The sequence below is a fragment of the Chaetodon auriga genome, chromosome 8 (genome assembly GCF_051107435.1).
Source record: "Chaetodon auriga isolate fChaAug3 chromosome 8, fChaAug3.hap1, whole genome shotgun sequence".
NCBI classification, from domain to species: Eukaryota; Metazoa; Chordata; class Actinopteri; order Chaetodontiformes; family Chaetodontidae; genus Chaetodon; species Chaetodon auriga.
In genome coordinates, this window is record NC_135081.1 from 9,653,652 (window position 1) to 9,674,871 (window position 21,220).

The 21,220-nt window shown below is 41.3% G+C and overlaps 1 protein-coding gene across 1 annotated transcript; it reads right to left on the minus strand.

The window, feature by feature from the left end:
* Window positions 1–3,887: 3,887 nt before the first annotated feature.
* Window positions 3,888–20,620, minus strand: LOC143325081 (trafficking regulator of GLUT4 1). Its single transcript, XM_076737970.1, has 3 exons — window positions 20,334–20,620; window positions 18,992–19,204; window positions 3,888–4,969 (listed from the first exon to the last, which is right to left on the minus strand). Exons 1-3 carry the CDS (start codon window positions 20,439–20,441, stop codon window positions 4,814–4,816), a joined length of 477 nt encoding a protein of 158 aa, XP_076594085.1. The 5' UTR covers window positions 20,442–20,620; the 3' UTR covers window positions 3,888–4,813.
* Between the last annotated feature and the right edge of the window lie 600 nt (window positions 20,621–21,220).

Here is a 21,220-nt window from a genome sequence, read left to right on the forward strand (position 1 = left end):
TGCCGCTAGGGGGCAGCAGAAGCATATTGTGGAACCAGAGGTTGTGCAGCAGGTTTACAATGTTGTTTATGAACAGTATGATATTCTCTCTGCTCTCTGTGGCTGCTCCCTAATAGCTGTAATGTCGTGAGTGGTGCAGCTCTTCTATAAAAGCCCTGCTGTTAAACAATCTCTTACTTTACTGGAAATTCTGCAGAGAATGTCAATAATCACTAAACAAACACTGGAGAAACCTGAGCCCCTGTCATGTCCTGACCAGCTGTAAAAGCCAAACCCAGAGAGGCAAGGCACAACACTTGTAACACTCCCTGTGTCAAATCAGCTGTTTCCTATCGCCTGTGTCTGTATGGAACACTTTCACAATCATGATCACCATGTGATTTTACAAAACTATGATCCCATTTTCCCATTTTGGAAAAATATGTAGCGCAACCCAATGTGACCTTTAATACTGCAAGTCTTTTCTTTAAAAGGCTGTGTTTTGCAACAACAATTCTCATATTGAATTTACTTTCAGACCGGATTTTTCTACTTGAACTATATAAACACCACTTTATCATGTGGAGGTTCTTCTCATTTAACCAAACTTCTCTGGGAAGCATTGTGAGAGGCCTTGCAGATTTGTTCTTCTTTGAAAACACGTAGTAAAACACCCACTGAAAAGAGCAGTAAGAAGCTATAAGAAGGCTACAAGCTTCCTGTCAAATGTGGATGCGAGGCATATGGACTGTGGTAAATTCAACAGCTCTGGGATATATGTGTCAAACTTATGCAACCACAATGCCTTGCTCTTCTTTGTAAAGCAGTTCACATCAAGAGAAGCAGAGTCTTGTGCATGTTCAGTCAGCCTGTGCTGAATCGCTTAAGGTTAAATGACAGATTTTGTCTATTAATGGATTCCAGGGCAGGTGATCTGGGCCAGCAGAGAATTATTAATTAGTCAACTGCATTTTCACTAAAGGACTGGGCTGGAGAAAGAAGAAAAACCACGTCCATTTATTGTTTAAGCTAATTTGGAAATGCTTGTCCCTCCATGGGCTGTAGAATATATACATAAAACACAGACAGTGTAACACATAGGCAGCTATACAAACACAACTTAATTCAATTCAATTCAATTCAATTCAATTCAATATTCCTTTATTCGTCCCACGCAAAATTCCAAATTACAGCAACATCAATGAAGTGGATAGAGATAGTGTAACAAGTGCAAAATTAAACACAAGTATATACAAAAGAGTGGGAAATATAAAAAGAAATGCCGTCCTAAAAAATAAAATTGTAAATAGTATTTACAGACTGTATGTACAGGTTGTATTGCACCGATTATTGCATTGACTACTTGGAGCAGTTTTTGTTGTAGAGTCTGACAGCTGGAGGGAGGAATGACCTGTGATACTGCTCCTTCACACACTTTGGATGTAGCATCCTGACACTGATGGAGCTCCTCAGTGCAGTGAGTGTGTGTTGGAGGGGGTGGGAGTCGTTGACTGTCATGGAGGACAGTAAGGCTGTCATTCTCCTCTCCCCCACCTCCTCCACCAGTTCCAGAGGGCATCCCAGGACAGAGCTGGCCCTCCTAATGAGTTTGGCAGAAGGAGAAGAAGATATAAGAGAGATAGAATGGGGGAGTATAAAGAAATAGGTGTGACAGGGGAATTTAGGATCCAACTGAAGTACCACCAGAACATGGAAGTCACTCAGAGTCTTAGACACGGTAATCTCATCAGAGCTGAACCCATCCTCTCCAAAGACAGCTCCTCTTCGTCCGAGGAATCAGGCGGGGGTGCGGTGACTGTTCTCTGGCGTCGAGGTGCAGAAGTTCTGGTGGGCTGATCTGGGAGCTGCTGGTGGAATCTGGCAATGAACGTGGAGTTGAGGGTGTGGCGAGTGGGGATCCAGGACCTCTCCTCCGATCCACAACCCTCCCAGCCAACCAGATACTGAGGATACAGTGTAGGCGGGGCCTCCTTCAATGAATCAAGGTGGCAGAGGGGGTGGATTTGCAGGCATGAGTGGAGTCTCCAGGACAGGCGGGGTCCATTGACAGACCTTCTGTCTCTAGGCATTGCAGGACAGTTTGTATGTGATGGACATGTTCTTCTCAGGATCGGGAGAAGATGAGGATGTCGTCCAAATACACAAACACAAAGGAGGGCAGTGCGGAGGTGTGGGTCTGGTGAGCCCTGCCTTTTGTTGGGTGTACCAAATTGGCAGACTAAAGAAAAATGTGTTTTTAATGTGGTAGCTGGTTCAAGGACAGCGTGTTGACTTCAAACAAAAAAATGACAAATTTTATTGAACAAAAATGAAGACAGAGAAAGAAAAATGTAAACTTCTTTTACTTGTACTTTTTTGTATGTTGTCAATATGTATGTGGATCATAAGTTGTAAGGAATTCATTTCTGTTACAGTTTATTGATTGGAATGAATTACAGGTGTGTGATCAGGTGAGTGGGCAGGTAGGCGTGGCTGACAAGTGGAGTGAGAGTGGAAAAGTACTGTCTGAGCAGGTGAGCAGATGGCAAGGAAATGGCAGCAGATAAGAGGCTGAATGAACTGTGAAAATAGGAGTGAGATCAATAGATGTGTGGGGGAACAGTGGGGATAGTGATGGGGACGGAAGAGAAGAAAATTGTGATCAAAGTGGGAGAGCAAGTGAAAAGCAGCGAGGCCGGGGCTGAGAGCAGGAAAGCAAGACAAAACATCTATCATAACAGCCTTGGGATGCTTACAGTAACTCCTAATGACTCCCAAATGCTTGACAGTGCTGATGTTTTTCCACACGCGTTCTCTTTTTCAAATGTGCCACTGGCTTACTGAAGACATGTCAGTTCTGTCTCGGACAAATCTGACACAATGTGGGAAAACAAGTCTGTGTTAGCACTAAGATCACTGAAGCAGTTAAAATGTCTGCACTTTAAATGGGCTTTTAACATGAAACAAATGGGTAACTTCAGCCTGTCATGTTGACTTGGTTTTTAGGTCAAGCGTTTCCTCATGGGGGCCCCCCTCACTGGGAAATGCTTCTGGCCCACTGATGGGGGCGCTGCTGAGGGGACGGCTCTGGCCTGGATGGCTGGAGACCTCCGCACCCTGGTGTGGGGCCTTCTGTCTGCCTGGGTCGGGGTGGTCTCGGGCGGCGCCCCCCGGTCATGAGCCGGGGGCCCTCTCAGTGTGGATGGCCCCCACAGGTGGCTTACTACTTATCTTATCCGTATGGGTGCGTGTGTGTCTGTGTGTGTGTTTCTGTATGTGGTTATGGGGGCGGGAGGGCTGGGTTTTCTTCTCTGTCGTTTTTAGCCTCTGTGAGGCACTTTGTGTTGCTTTTTAAGTATGAAAAGTGCCATATAAATAAATAAAGTTTGAAGTTTGAAGTTTGAAGTTTGACTCCTTCCATAGCAGCATTTCTGCATGGTGAGATATTTTAATGCCTCAGTGGACGCAATTTAATACCTCCTCTAACAGTCATACCAGCCAAAGTATCAAAGTATGATGGAAAACCAGTAAGGACAGTAAGCCTAGGGTTTTTCATTACTGCATCACATTTTTTCAATACTTACCCAACAGTACATGGCAATAAGTCCTAATGATACAATTAATTAATTGATCACAACCTGGGCCCAGATAAGCATCAGAAAATGCTAAATGCAGAAAACTCAACAGTAACACACAGATGGTTTTGCTCAGAACTCTGTACATTATCCAATTTTCATGTCAAATGTAGCTTTCTGTGAAACCAGCTCCAGGTGACGGACAAATGACAGGTGAAGTAAAGGCAGGGGACGTGGTGGGACTGCAGATGCACTTTCAGCATTTAGCATATATACAGAGGCATTTTTACACATGAATGGCACCAATATATGAAAGCACATGAGGAAATATTTGCTTGAATAGACATTTATTGTCTGGTGCACTGCTTGCGACCAACCTTTGGTGGCCATCGCATATTTGACAGATTCAATGAAGTTGGAGTCTGGTCCACACTGCAGGTCCACTCAGCTTTTTAGCAGCAAGATAAATGTTCTGATGCACTGTGACAAACCTTGTCAGGCTCTGACACTGGTCAGATAAAAATCATCTTAACAGACCAGACAGCACAAGTGTTTTTTTCTCTCAATATACTTTGACTTTTTTTTTTATAAAGAAATTTGGTATACAGTACAATGTTACTTTTTCAGCTTTGGTTTTGAAAAGAACACACAGACATTGTATGACAAACAACATACAGGCCAGTGACACATAAAACATTGCAGCTTTCAAAATAAGTGAGTCAGATTGAGTTATCCATAATGGCTTCACTGTCATTAAGTTTCTGCTGATTTTGTGTGAAGCTACAGATTCCTGTTCAGCTGGAATAAAGAAGATGACTTTGGTGTGATTCAAAAATCATTTGAAAACAAGGACTGGGTCCCCTTGAAATGTGCAGTCTCACATGATACACTTTGATGAGAAACAGGCTCACCCAACACTGTAGTGAGCAAAACTCTTAAGGCATCACATTGACTAAACACGTTTCATTCAAAAACAAACAAACAAACAAAAATGCTGATTTTTAATGTGTGATAACACAGAAAGTGATAAAAAATTATTCTTCGGAAATCTGTGGTGGTTGCTCTCTACTGAGGTGGAGAGTAATGGATTACATTAATAAACTACTGTAATTTGTTTACAATTAATGGTTATCTACTCTTTATAATAATGTCAGTAATGTTTCAAAGGTCTTTTAGCAAATTGTGTGACTCCAGGGTTACAGATTTTCATTCAAAAACTCTTTCCAATCAGCAGTAATGATGCTGCTCTGTTCTGAGATTTAGTATCTAATCGTAGTATACACAACAATCACGTAGATAACTGCGATGGCAATGATCCCGATGCCGACTCCCAGGGCCACGTGGTTCAATATCCTGGCTGTCTTGCTGCTGCGCTCTGCCGCTGCCCGATCACCAATGTTGTTGGCTTCACGAGTCTGAGGGTGAGAAAAAATACTCTAAATTATAAATGAGTTATTTTAAAAAAAAAAAAAAAAATGCCAAAAGCATTCAGTGCATTTCACAGTACTATAGTGAGGTTAAAGTAAGCTCATGTAACTTTTGCTGAACAGCAACCGTCATACCAGATTAAGTAAGTAGGATATGTTTTCTTAAAGAATCTTATCAAAAGTTACTCCCTTTAAACCTGCAATCACTGTGTGCTTTCACTGCCTGTGTGAAGTGAACCCAAGTTGTGAACCCAGTGTTGATGCATCGTCAAGTTTACATGGAAACCTGCTTGCAAACAGTTGTTTATCACACATCCAGAAGTTATGGAACAAATTTATCATTCGCTTGGAGTCGTGTTTCTGGCTAGCTGATGAATGTAAGCCATTCTCTTTTTTGCTCAGTTTTTGTCTCTACCAACTCCTGTGGGAAATATCTGGCTCTTAAGCCGCTAAAAGCTCCACCATATTCACCGCCTAGTCACTAACTCCGTCTGTCTGCTGTTTGGTGCTGGGAAGGTGGTGAAAAAACCAAAACAACGAGCTGAAAGATGCTAAAATACTCCATAGAACTGCAAAGTCAGATGATGATTCTCTGTTGACTTGTCAATTCCAGTGGCATCTTGCACAAAGGAGCAGTCATGTGATCCGGTATTAATATAAAATTATTAATTACAGCTACTTTACAGCCACTTCAGAATCAGACTGATGTTTCATTGTCCGAACAGCAAAAAAGGGGAAGCCTGCAGTATTGGCAGAAAAAACAACCAGTTTGTTTAATTTCTACAGTAAATTTTTATGTGATAGGATGCAGTGTGTGTTGGCACATGAAAGAGAAATACTTTAACTGATATGATAAGAAGAATCCCAGCCTGGCTTGGTGGCATAGCGTGACTCAGAGCAGGGGTGCGGAACGTCCGGCTTCCGGGCCATATATGGCCGTAAATGCAAAAAAGCAAATACTGTTTTTCAGTGATAAAATAGTTACATAAAATAGTCGACTAACTCCTTCAGGTGCCTGGTGAGAGGTTTCAGGACATGAAAGTCTAAGTGATAAGAGAGATTATTAGTTTATTTTGTTTACTGCAGTCAGTCCAACCTTCAGCACCTTGATTCAGCCCAAATACACGCTTCCGACTAACAACTCCTCAAAGTGGATTGATTATATACAATGTCCCCTATTATCATTTTATTTTTATATTGTTTCAATATCACAACAGTCAGTGATGATGAATTACAGTAATGGTATTACAGCTGTTAACAATGCCATCACTGCTACTTGAAATATAAAATTGAAGCCCACTAAATGTGTTAGTTTGATTGGATTATTGGCAGTATTCGAGTATGGATCATGACATCTAATGCAGTTTCATGCATGAGAACATCTATGGAGAAAGTCCCAGAGAGAAATGCATCAGTATGTCCCTCCCTCCCCCGACCGTACAGAGGTCTCAGAGGTCAGCTGCTGGGCAGCAGTAGAGCTGGTATTCAGAGTATTGTTAAAGGTCTTTTCAACCGGGCTTCTTATAAACAGGGCCAATCAGACCATCATGTGTTGTGTTCCACTGCAATGTGCAGTATGTGTATATACAGTGAGGTTGTGGAAATTCCACAAATTGCCCTGACACAAGTCCATTAGCTTCACATTCCTTTATATTGTTAGGGAAGGATGTGAATTTCATCAGAGTATATTGTAATATCTAGCAGGAACAAGGTGCAAACATTTCAGTGAGCAAGGTTTTACTGGCACTTAACTATCTTGCAACTTGAAATAAAAAAGTCTTTCACAACAGTCTGTAGTGAGTGACCTTTGGACACATCCCACACCTGTAATTGTTTGCAGTTGAAGTGCAGAAACAAAGTGCAAGTGCGGACACATCAGACAGATCTGTGATGTTCAACTTAAAAAAAACCTAGAGTGCATTTCTACGGCAGATAGAAAAGACTATCAATTAATAGTGCTTTGCATGCAGGGCCCTTTGAACCACTACAGAAACCACTGAAAACTTACAGAATCTGTTTTTGGAAGTTATTCATGAAAAATTAGAATTCATGCTGCAAATGTGAAAGGCATTTCTTGTGATTTATTATATCAAAAATCACAATAGGTTTTTCAAACTACAAATATACTGGAGAATAAAACTAAATATTTAAGAAACCAATGGAACAGATCCTGTCAGAATCGGGCAGATGACCACACCTTTTGCTTCCTAAGCTCAGCCTTACTCAAAGTCTGATTGAAGAAAGCTAAAGTGAATTTACCACTGTCAGTTAACCCGGCTGTGCAGCTCCACTGAGTGAATTCTCCATCCTGCATCCATTACCTCAACTGAGTGAGTGTGAGAGGAAGTAGAGTCAAAGTATCTGATATCTGATATTAGTCAGGAATGCTCTGCTCAAAGATGAAACTGGAATTACCTCCTTAAGTTTCATTTACATCCACGTCTATCCAGACTCATATATGTATTGAAAACTTTAAAGGAATTTATTAAAAGGTATTCTGTGTATTTTTTGGTGCAATGGAAGTCATCATTATATTGACATGTATGGTTCCAGTGAATCATTTCCAGTGAGAAACAAGCTGTCTTCACTTAGAGACTATGTTCACAGAGGAGCACAGAGGACTGATAGAGAGCTTCATCACATGGAGCAACGACCATCACCTGAAGCTCAATATCAGCAGAACCAATGAGCTTGTGGTGGATTTCCACCGGACTGATGCAAGTAACTTGGGTTCCAAATCAATAAAAACTGGACTGAACTCACAACACCGATTCTTCTGAGTAAACTCAGGATACCAAATTCTTATTTTGCTGTATGTCTCTTAGTGTCTAAGTTCACTGAGAGACACAAAAAACAGTAAAATTCCTTGTGTGTGTTCACATGCATGGCCAATTAAGCTGATTGTGACAGAGCACTAAGTTGTATCCATGACATGCTTCAAATATGGATGTTGCTGCAAAGAAACTACAAATCAGAAAAGGTGGAAGATTCACACACATCCAAATGTGAAATATGGTCACAATCTGCCTTTCTGATCCTGAGCTCTGGTGTTGAATAATGGCCAGAAAACTGTTTTTGCAGAAGAAGTGAAAATCAGATGTAATCAAAGTCCCTCCAGGTGTTCCTGAGATATTGCGTTCACTAGAGCGAGACGGACGGACGGACAACCCACAAACAAAATGCCTCCGCGGACCAGTAAGAATGCACGCCATGTTTTATCAAGTAAACTGTGGTGTTTGAAGAACTTTGGTTATTATGGGCTGTGGAGAGGTGTGGAGCTTTGTTTCCTGGGCTTCCTTTCTTGGCAGAGGCGGGGCCTGGTTCTCCAGGTGGCTGGGAACTGGCTTCAACACAGCTGGGACTCATCACAATCAGCACAGTATAAAGACTGTGGACTACTGAAGAGTCGTCGCCAGATTGTTTCTGCTGCTCAGTGGTATTGTTGGCCGTTCATCAGTATTATTTTTATTATCATCGAGTGTTTGTTCTCCAGTCACCATCCCCTGTGTCTTTTTCCCTTTGTGTTTCAGATCAGTGACTTCTCCTCTATAAGATGCTTCGAATGAGTATCTTCATATAATAACTTCAACAACAAAAGTTAATGTTTTGTACTATGGCTCCATAATTTCCTATCATTTCCTGATCATTTCCTGAGAGGAAGCATACAACTGGATTATGAGACAGACTAGCTAACTAACTAGACTAACTAACTAACACCATGTGACATGATCATTTCCAGGAAACTTCTGCGACATTATTAGGACGAAAAGTTCTTTGACAAGAAAACAAAAGGAGAGAAAGCTCAGGAGGAGCGACAGGAGGGATTCCTCTATTTGCTTCTCTTGTTAAATGAAAAACAGCAACAGCAGAACAGCATGTATATTATAGTATTTGCTAATGAGGCTGTTTTATGTGAATAATATAAAAGCTCTTGACTCAGCTCTTCTTAAGAATAACTGCTGGAATGCATCATGTCCTGCAATCCAACACCCTTAAATCATATTACACAGACTGATGCACTGCTGCTTAAATTGTATTAGCTCCCTTTCTGGAGACTGGCTCTGCTTTCCTGCTGCTGCTCGACTGGCTGCCCGTCTGTCTTCAGGTCTGCCTGTTTTATTTCTGTTGCAGCATAGTCCGTCAGCTGAATCTCTGTGAGTGGGCCTCTCTGGTTGTCAGTGTGCCTGTCTGTGGTTTTCTGCCTCTGCCAGTCAGAGTCATCGTGAGCGACAATGGCCGTGAGAGAGCAGGGGGCTGACATCTGTGAGAAAATCACAGACAGCGGAACTGAACAGAGCTGATGAAAGAGAGGATGGAACAGATATCCCACACGATGAGACAAAACGAAGAAGAGTCAAGCCTGTTCATTAACATTTCTGCCCCACGTTTTTGTCCCACGTTTGCATCGCTTTGACAATGTGGTGAAACATTTCAAGACACCATGACCACCTTCGCTCCCGAAGTTTGATTCAGTCCTGAGCCTTCCATTTGATTGGCTGATGGTGAGCTCAACGGGGGAAACAAGATAAGATATTCCTTTATTAATCCCACAGAGGGGAAATTTACGGTATTACAGCAGCAAAGTGATCAAACAAGCAATATAAACAATATAAACAAGAAATATTGAAAAATATGAGCAACAGGTACTGATATCGCACACTGGGTGATAGTACTCCTGACTGGAGTATTGATACTGCACATAGGAGTAATAATACACCTGACTGAAAGATTGATACATTGCACCTTAAGTTGAAATTCACCTGAGCTCCACTCTGTGGCACTGCTCTCTGTACCTCTGCTTGACACATGGGCACCTGTTTTACTGAGCACAGTTACATGCAGTAGCAGGGCTTTATGGTATGTTTATCATTAACCAGCTCTCATGTGGCTGCTGTTGCTTATGAAGGCTAAACAGGCGCAGCCTTGAGGACACACCCTATTTCAGGGACGCCTGCCTCCTCAAAATGTGCTCTGTGTGATTCCCAGCTTCAGAGGTCGACGAGGTGGATCCTTAAAATCCCCCGTCTGGGATTTATTATAGTCCAGCTTTCTGGAATGAGGCCCACACGGGGAACAAACCTGGGCTTGGTGCTTCTGACCAAGAGAAAGCAGACACTACATGTCATTATCAGCATGGGAGAAACACTGGATATATTTAAACACTTTCCATGTCAAGCCAGGCATCACAGTGACTCATGGCTACGATCAGTGGATTACTCATCTCACTTTAAAGCTGCACTAATCAATACCTTTGGCAGACAGTGAAAAAGCTCTGATATCCCACACCTATTGAGTCAAAGTTAGCCAGAGAACATATTGGAGCATTTAGCTGAGTCCATGTCTCCAAATGAATGCTGACATTGCTCTCTGACTGTCACCATAAAATTGCAATAAAGCGAGAATGGTTTCTTGAAAATTAAATCTGAGAGAAAGAAATGCAGCTTCAATAAAACTATAAAGCTGCATTTGGAAATGAACCTTATGAGTAAGTTTCACCCTTGTGAAACGCTCACATTAAAAGCTGTGGATTGTTATTTCCACACATAATCAAGGTCAACAATGCCAGCCTGTTAGGTCAGGTGTGTTAGTCATCAAGAGAAAACCCTGTTGAACAAATATTTACATTAACTTTGGTCACAGCTTTGTGTTTATTTAGTATTTCACTTTGCCAGTAACACAGAATAAAAACATTTCTATTCGACATAAATATTTCAGAAATGGTTTAATAGACTGGTCTTAACTGGTCTCTCTTCCAGGTTAGGAGACTTTTCTTTAGCCTGCTGTGTGGTTGTTGTTGCTGTTGTGGTGTATTTATTTCAGTTTATATCACTTCCAGCACTCCATGCTGCAGATTATTCTTTGACCTCACAGCCATTTTAACTGGTGGGCAACAGGTGTTTACCTTTACACTGTTCTACGCAGCCCTGCAGTGGTTTACAGTAACACACAACTGCCTCCAGAGGGGCACAAATCCCTAAAATGATTAGTGTAAATTAAGAGGAGAAAGAGGAAATTATCTCATGTTGCAAATATGGTGAGAAGAAGCAGTGAAATAGAACTGCAGTGCAACAATCACGTCTTTTATCATTCATCGCTGCGTTCTGGACCATGCTGGAATTTGAGTTGCATGCTTGCACAGATTTCTAAAATCTGTCTCATAATCACAAATGCAATGTCACTGTAGTGGAGTGAGGTGTGTGTAAACAGTGAGTTTTGCATGGAGGTAACAGAAGAATAACCTTTATCTTCTTTTGCATCTTTACGTTATCTAATCTAAACTGTGCAATAAGCAATTTTCTGAAACATGATCTTAAATCTCATTGTTGTTGCAGCAGTGTGGTTCTGCAGCACAGGAAGTGCAAATCATGGCTTCACCCTGCATGTTACCATCTGGATGTTCATCCACTGTCAATAAAAGATAAGCTGTGAGGACAAGCTCACGCTTCAGGAAACAAAGGACCATTTGATCAAGCTGTCACAGAAGGAGTGGCCTGCCGACGGAGGCCGAGAGCGCTGATGTTTGATCCTGACAAAAGAATCGTTTGTCTGGACGCTCCAGAGTTAAGCACTGCAACTCGTCTCATCCTGGGCTCAATAGAAAATGACTCTAGTTTTCTAGATGTCATCAAAGTGAAGTTTCTCTCAGCAGCAAAGCCTTTAAAGAGAAAAACACGAGCTTGATTTTGACACGGTCAAACGGTTAGCCTGAGCGCTCTCTTGTCCATCATGGTTGAAAATGCCAGAGAGAGAATGCGGAGTGAGACGGATTCCAGCAGCCAGCTCTCTGTCTCTCACCACTCCCTCTCTTCTTTTTATTATTCCATTCCATCTTGTCCATCTCGCAATAAACTGTCAAAGTGACACAAGAACACACATAGTTTGAGACACAACCCAATTAAAACCCGACTGTCCACCTTTGTCTCTTTCTTTTCTCCCAATCCCAAGTCTTGGCCACTTTCTGGCACTTCATTCGTTTTCCTGAATCTTTCTTCTGCATCCCTCTTGACTCCCTCATTATGCCACAAAAGGCAACAATGGAAACTCAACGAACCATCCTCGCCTATTAATCTCGACTACATGACTGGACAGGAGCACACAGGCACTGTTTCCTCTCACTTTTTTTCTCTTTCAGCTTTCAAAGGGGGGGTCTCCATACTCGGCCAGACCGATTAGATCCTCATGACTCCTTCAAATTTACAAATTAAGGCATTTCAGAGAAGTCAGGGTTTGGTGAGTAGAACCACAATGGTTCATGTAATGCAGCACAGCCCTTCCCTGAACAATAACAAACCGATAATAAATGTGCTGTTACTAAATTCTAATCCAATCAAATACGCTGAGAATACTGTACTGTACTGAAAATGAGGAAGCAGATTTATCTCTGATCTTGCGTAACAGAACAAACTTGAGTGTCTCTTCTGTCTGTTTATCTTATCCCTGAGTGAACTCTTCTTTTTTACTGGGAAAATCTGTTGAAGTCCAACATATTTAAATCTCTGTGTTCATCATGTCAGGTGAAAATAATCCCTGAGTTAGATATGAAAATATTTAGGAGTTTATGGTGATTGCTGGACCAGTGAAAGATACACTAAGAAAGTTCTGGTGAGTTCAATTTTCTTTCTCAGTGGTGAGTTTGTGTTTTACAATTATAAAAGTACAGTTTCTATAAATGGAGTCTGGTGACTTTGCAGAGAGTGACACAACAGCTCGGCATCTCTGTACCATCGTTTCCATGACGTTGGACAGGTTGGTGTTTGTGCTCGTGTCGTGTTCCTTCACATTTCTTGGCATGGCCTAGATACGTGTTTGAGTGGGAGTGGGCTCATTCAGATCAGAGCATGTGAGTGTGTGAACTGTCTGTTTGCCGGTTGTGTTAATGACATAGAAGGAAGGGCAGAAAGAGAGACAGACACATGCACAAGAGACAGGAAAAGCAAGAGAGTTGCTCACGGATCAAACGATTTTCAACTGTGAAACTAACTGGACTAACTCAGTTCACTGCCGATTGTAGTGAAAAAAACCTACAGCTTTGAACTCTCTTCATTGAGATCCTAGTGTTTCCCAAGACAACACATTAAAATATAGTCCCTTTAGCACAAAAAATACAAGATCAGGATTATTAGTCATACGTGTGCTTGTGTCTTTGTGCACCCGTGTTTCCACATACCAAGGGCAGTTGTTCATACTTAAAACAAAGACACCTTGTCCAAATACCATAAATGCCGACACACAACTGTCATCGTTAAATATTTAAGCCCCACCCTGAAATGCTGTCATTACAGTGGATCAGGCTAAAATAGGGTTAGGCAAACGTGGTAAATAGTACCACCTAAAATTCAGTAGGGTAACATTGTTATTGTGAGCATGTTGGCATTTAGCTCAAGGCACCACTGAGCATAAGCACAGTCTCACAGAGCCATGAGCATGGCTGTGGACTCTGGTTCCACCTCAAAGGTATTCTAGTTTTACAGTATTATCTACTGAAAGCCAGTGTGAAATGTGTAAATTCATCATGGCAACTGCAGTCTGTTACAGCTGTGTACATATGCTCATCATAGTGAGGACAGAAATGAACACTTTGCCCACCTTGGTAACATAATACATTATGCTGGATCTATTCATCTTAATAGGAATGAGCACTATGCACGGGCCCATTCATTTCAACATTTCACTGACCTCTCTGTGGGCATGTCACAGGCCAAAACACGCCAGAGAAGGTGACTGTGGGACATTCATGCATGTTCTGTTTCAGGAAAGGTCTTTGTCATTTCAGAAACGCTACGTTTCTCCATAAGATCTGAAGTAGGGATGACATATGAATGTGAATCTGTTCATGGAGAGCAAAGAAGCCAAATCATAAGACAGATGTATTAAAAGAGCTATGGAGGAAATAGGTCTGCCTGTGTCATACTGTAGTAAAAAAACGAGGCAGAATGTCAGTAAATAGAACAATAAATGAAGTCATACTGGGATTTTCCACCAGGCTCAACTCAAGCTAAAGCTGAACGTACATTAACACTTACATTGAGTTTTTAACCCTTTCGGGACCATCCTTGATCTTGCCATGCCCATTCAAAGATCATGCCGCAAAGGGTTTAAGATCAGATTGTTTGGTGAGAGTCGTATGCGAACATGTGTGACTACACCTGCACAGGATACAGTGGTCATAGGCCAGTGCTTTCTCTGGAGGACTGAGATTGATTTTCAGACAGGTAACCATCACACATTGTTTCTGAAAGAGCATGTAGTTTCAAGAGAAACAGTTTACAATGAGGTCTACATTTCTTTTATTTTTGTTTTTATTTTTGCAAACCGTCCCTTTAAGTACATCATTACAATGAATTTCTTTTTTTTTTATCTCATCAACTAAAAACAGTTTGTTTGCAAATGACTTCATTTTGTTTTTATTTAAGTTTTACACAGTGTCCCAAACTTTTTTGGGATCAGGTTTGTACTTTAGAAACCTTGTCACATGATCACTGATTATAGCACACAAAGCACTTAAACTCTTATGATGCAGTTGAGGATCATTTCCTCTTATCAAAGTCATAACTGAAGCCATAAAAGCCGTTGACATCAGATAAATCTTCCCAGTGATAGTGCTCTCTCCTCTGTCCGTTGAGGATGAATGATCATAAATCTGTTTCGACATCACATAACTTAAGTGCTCCTGAAAACTCCAGATCTTGCCCCATAATGACCAAATTCAGACTTTTTATCCAGTATCAACAGTACTGCCTTAATTGTTGTCTGCATATCCAGAAAAGAGAGCTGCTGGCAGCTAACACATCTGCAAAAATGTAACCAACTTTTGTCTAACAACATGCAGGCTGAGCTCATTTTGGCTTTATCAGAGACCCTGCTCAATCAGACTTTCAGCGCCGTGGTGCTGAAAGTTGATGTTTACAATACGGTTGTCTGCTAGGTTGACTGCAAAGGTCCGCTGAAACGCCACTAAAGATGTGGATCGTCACAAAACCGTTAACACCAATTTAACAAGTGTCAGTCCTGTTGGTTGTAGCTGTAATAACCTGATAAATATCAGTTATATTTAGATATTGTTTTCCTGTCATTTAAATGTGTGGATATTTTCAATTATTGATGAGATGCCTGATTACTATTCAGTTGTCATGGTTACATTCAAATTCACATGATAAATAAGAGGTTAAAATATATTTAATTTACAGTTAAAATATGTGCCTGTAAAAATGTATTTCATTGCTGGTTCGATACTTTAAAAATGTTAAAAGTTGTGTTTTGTAGTAATGAGCTATAAAGTTTTCATTTCCGGTTCACCTGGGTGTGAGAGGAAGTAGGAGAAAAAAGTACGCAGAAAAGAGACGAGAAGAAGCAGGAGGACAATGGCGTAGAGCATGGAGACAGACTACCCCGTGTTTATACTTTTTTATTTTTGTTCAGTTAGACTGTTAACGGTTCGCCAGCCGACACGCTCTTAAATTACAGAGTTACGGACTGTGAATTGCCGACCGAGCGTGTCTGTTTTCTGCTGCAGATTGAGCTAGCTGAGTTAGCTTAGCTGCCGCGTTCCCCGCATTCATTTCCCCGCACGGACGTCGGAGGAGGCTGCCTGAGCTGAGGAGCTTCAGCGGATGTCGTGGCTGTGTGTGCTGAGGGCCGAGGACTGACTTTTCCCCCTGGTTGGAGAGGCTGTGGGTGCTGCTGCTCATTGCTGCTGTTGCTGCTGCGGACGAGAGACCAGAGGAGGATTTCCCTGCGGTAGGAGCCGTTTCCATTTCCCCACACGGAGGTACTGTTGTCTGCCTGAGCTCCAACTTTTAATGCACGCCAACGATCCAAAAGCAAGCTTGCTAAATCAAATTTAAACAAAGAGTGCACTCAGAAACTAAGACAAATTATTAAAGAAACCCCGGGTATTTTATTTTATTTTTTATTTTTCATATTAAAGAGTTGGCATTTGTATTTAAATATTGTCAATACATTCTCTAAACTGAGATTCAGTGTCTGTGTGTTTTTGCCTCCTGTTTATGGTGTCTTATGTATTTCTGTTTACATTACTATAAGGTTTCAAAACCAGAGGTATGCCCGTTACCCTAACCCTAACCCTACCAACCTAACCTTTTATCTAAACCTAACCCTCTAAATATATATTCAAGACAGTGAGAGTCATAATTTACCCTAAACAGTTAATTTACAATGAGATGTCTCTTTCACCATATGAGTATAAATTTGAGTTTGAGGAGCTTTAATTCTTTATTTAGTGTGAAGTAAAGGGTTTCACATTTCACGAGCCGATGGTGAAAAGGGTTACATAGCCATGACTTTTAAAACAATAGCTAATGTTACACCATTTCCACCATTAGCCAACTCGGCTCCTTCCAACCACAGACAATTAACAAGTCATTTTTTTCTGGCTTTTTTTCGATCCTTCTTTTTTTCTTTTTTTTCTTTTTTTTTTGCATTTTTCACCCTAATGAACAACAACTTTTGGCAGTCAATAAAAGCCCCTCTTGGTTTGTCATTTTGAATGTGTGTTAGAGTGCAGAAAATCACTTTCGGCCCTCCATCTGCAGTTCACACCACAACAAAAGAGCAACATGACATCATCTGCAAACAACCTAATCAGACAGCAAATGTATTATTTTCTTCCACTTAATGTTTTATTTGCTACTGATATGATACAGCTTTCTTAAAAATATAAATATTTTATTGTAGTGCCAATAAGTGGCTACTGAGTTTGACCATTAGTTGTGTGAATGTGTGTGTATCCAATATCCTGGAAGGTACATGCAAGCATAATGGGGGATAATTGAGTTCAGTTTACCTTGCACTGCATCATGGCTTACTCAGTCCAGTCATACAGCTCTGGGCTTCATACAGTATCTGTTCATTACTGTGACAGCCTAGCAAGCAGAGGCCAAATTAGGTTGCAGGCTGAGTGACTGCAAAGTACAGTCACAGTATTCTATCTCATAATGCAGACTGGCACCAGTCAAATGACCTACTGTTGCAATAGAAGGTATATGACAGACAGTAGTTTGCTGCCAGCACACACATGTACACATATTAAGTGGACTAGTAAATATTGTGTAGATGATTTTACAATTACACTGTACATTGAGTACATGCATGTGTGTGTACACAAGATAGCATGTCACATACGTCTGCCTTTGTTTAAGGACAGTAAGCAACATTACAGGGCTCGAGACTGTGACCAAAATGGTCGCTTATGCAACCTTTTTTTCAGAGTTTGCGAGTAAGAATTTCATCTGGTCGCGTTCGTGGGAACGCATCAGTTTTATTGCTCCATGTTAGACACTGTGGTTGAAAGTCGTGCTTTTTTTCCACTGGTTTAGTCAGCCGCCTCCACCTGCACTCTCTCCTGTTGAGACAGCGCCGTTGCGTGCACGTAAGCCGTCGCGTACACGCGCAGCGCACAGAACTTCAAGACACCAAGACTAGCGTTTCGCTATTCTCAAAAATGAAGCGGTCTATTGCTGATTTTTTCCAAAAACTAAATAAGGAGAGAGAGGAGGAGACTGGTGGTGAGGTAGAGCCAGCAAAAGGTGCCGAATCAGACGGTAGGCCTACTGTTGATGAGGAGGACAGGGAGAGACCGGCCAAGCAGCAGGTGGAAAAACAAAAAAAAGTACTGCTTTCAACCACAATGGTTGACACAGTACGTGTGGTTGCGGTACGAAGGGGGAACTACGTTGTGTGTCTGGTGTCGACAGTGTGGCCCATCTCTTGCAGGCAACACTAAATTTGTTACGGGGTCGACACAATTTAAGCTGGAAACTGTGAAGTTACACAACGACAGCATAAAACACAAAACCTGTCGGGACCAATGCATCACCCGAAACACTGAGCCCCTCCCGACAACGGGCTGAATGTGAACCCAACCTATGCCAATGACAAGACATGTGCCCAGTTCATAGGAAAATCATGTGCTGGTGCGACCAACTGAGAAAGTTGGTCGCACCAGTGCTACCAGTGGAAAAGTTAGTGTAGAGCCCTGCATTAAATGACTTGGTAAGATATTTAAAAATCATGCCACACATGGTGCGGAAACAAGTCAAAACACACAGGAAATTTAACATATTACAGACTTTTCATAGCACCTTTAAAGCTAAAAAAAAAGAAAGAAAAAAAAAAACTTTTTATGCGCAAGTAACACTCTCAGCCAATGTACTTAAATGTTACAGGGCCAAATAAATGTTGACTATGGCTGTTAATTTGTTTGAAAAATGTGTAGGAGGTCACACAAGGGTCTTTCCCCTCTGAGGAATCCACAGCAACCGCATGGAAACATTCGACCAACTCTTCCTCCTGAAGAGGTGTGTACTGTCCTTATGCCGCACCACTCTAATGGCACTGTAAAAACGAACTCATTAACTTTTCCAGTTACGTCACACAACAAAAACGCATTAATACCTCCAATCAACCGTGAAATAAAGTGATACTATATAACTTTTTACAACTACCAATATAACTTCTGATGCACAACTTTATAACAGGCCTTATCAAATATTAAAGCTGGATTCAAGGTTAAATGAGTGCACGGCTCATAGTTTGCTTGAACCTGGAGAGGCGTTTCACAATACAAAGCAGCATTTTTTTATATTACATAACTTAGATATAGAAATAAGAACTTTCAACCAGCTATATTAATACTACTTTTCAAAAAGACTGATTAAAATTAATTCTAGTTTTTAGAACAACGAGGAGACAAATGTCTGAGGAGGTCCAGGAGCTCGGGGGAATACAAGGCAATGCAAATAACTCAGGCCAGAGTATCTCTCAGCTCATACAACATTCAGCACTAAAAAATGTTTGGCTCCCCTCATACTCAGCGAGTGATATAAGATCACCGTACTGCCCTCTATTGTTGCTTCAGTCCGCTCCGGGACAGACTCGATACTGTGTTCAGAATGAAATGATGTGCAGAATAAAATGACTTGGATGGGTTGGGGCAAATGTTGCTTGATGGCTGTGCATCAGTCCATAAAGAACATAAATACTCAGACTCACTGCGACGGAGTAGACGAGGGCAGCAATTCCAACAGGCAGGAAGCAGCACAGCAAGGTGAAGATGGAGTAGCACAAGTAGTCATTGACAGGGTCAACCAGTGGGGCTCGAGTCACGTACACTGTGGGCTGGACAGCGACGACGGTGGCCGGCTGGTGCCCCGCGGGGTACAGCTGTTGTTCTGCACCTCCGTACTGTAGCGGGGCTCCATCAACCTGCAGGCCACACACATGCAATACATCTGAAACTCATTTTCAGCTCAAAGGAAACAGGTATGACACAAAACCAAGTGGATGCCACAAGATGGAGAGGTAATGAAGCAGTGACATGCAGTCAGGGGAGGCAGGTGAGGCACTGCCTCGCCTGTTAAAATATAATTAAAAAAAAAAACAAAACTTGCTGTGGTTTAGAAATTCATTAAGAGGGGGAAATTCGGACTTAAGCTCATGACTGTACTATAAATTTGTTTTCTGTATGATTTCAACATTTCTACGGTCAAAATCGCTACATTTACGCATTTCCTGTTCAAATGCGTGGGAGAAGGCCGAAGTGAGGCAGGGATGAGCTGTACCTCACTTCTGACGGTGCCACACACACTGACTGACGCAGGCGGTTGGCACATGCCCATTGCTGTTTCTCTTTATATCGGCCATAAATGCGCAATGAAAATGGGTGAGGCAGAAAGTACCGCGCCGCACTGACAGGTGGTAATGCTGAGCTCCATCAGCGCAATGCACGTCGCTGCGTGCTCTCCTACGCAGAGGGCGATAGTGAGTGTTCAATTTTAATTTAAAAGAGAGAGAGAGAGAGAGAGAGAGAGAGAGAGAGAGAGGGATCAGCAAAAAAATAAGAATAAAATAAATAAAAAAATGTGAATTTTAAAAAATCGAATTTGATCTTGTGTTAAATATTCTTTTATTTTCTTGCTATCGTATTGTTGAACACGGTGGAATTGATTAAAACATAATTAAAAGCTTTTAAATCAACTGAATGTTTCAATGAAGGTCAAAATTGAAATATAAGCTTCTATTTTTGGGTTCATATACGTCTAATTTGAATTATCTTGATGCCACAATCAAAAACTAAAGAACACTATGAGTCCACTCAGGGTAGGGCTTATCCACCAGGAGCAATAGCCTAGAAATAAATTTCATATGTTCTTCCAAGTCTTACATGATGAATATAATAACAAATTAACATTAGACAGAAAAGAAAAATATTTCTTAAAAAGGCCCCGTAATGACGGACTGTTATGGCAATAATTCCACAGATAAATGAGTGTGATGCGGTTTATATATATGTATATATTATTTTTTTCTCGATGTTACACTGTTAAAAGCTTACCTGCTGTGTGTACCCCGGGCGCGGGCTGTCGTGGTAGGGCGGAGGGACCGCCTGGCTCATGGAGGTCTTCTCATCTGTCCACCCCGCTGAAGTAGAGTTGATGTCCATAACAGCTGGGTCTCTGGGCTTTCAGAATCCAATTAAAGCAAAAAAAAAAACAAACAAAAACCTTCACGTCGCGTGGTTCCTTCTGAACTGACTAACGTCAAGCTGTCACTACCGTTTTATTTGTTCCTCCCCCGCAGCCATAAAGTCAATCGCTCAAGTGAGATTTGTAACTTTTCTCCATCACTGTCAGGTGACACAGAATAAGTAAGGAGCTTCCGGTTGGGATTGTCAAAATAAAAGCATGACACATATGGATATATTATTTATGCATTAATGCACTGATCATTTCATGTTGCAGCTGGTAAAGGTGGAGCTAATTTTGATATGCTGCTGAGTAGCTTGTGAATTTAAAATGAAATAACTGTAGTATAGGGGAATAATAACAGAGCAGGGCTTTTACCTAAATACAACTGCACAATTACTACAGTTGTATTGCTTTAAAATATATATTACTAAATAGATAAAATAATTCAGAAACGTATTTATTTACTCTTGGCTACAAAGTCAATAGATTGTTTTATGGGATGTGACAAAAATTGTGTCTTAGCTTTTCCAGGGCTCTGGACAATGTCCAGTGTTGGGAAAAGTACTCTGATTAGTACTACAGTGTAGAAATATTGTGCTACAGGTAAAAGTTCTCCACTGAAACTGTACTTATGTAAAGGTACAGAAGTATTAGCATCAAAATATACGGAAAGAACTTGTAGCAAAACTGCTTATTGAGCAGAATGGGCCATTTCAGAATAATGCCTTATATCTCTGGATATATTATTTATGCA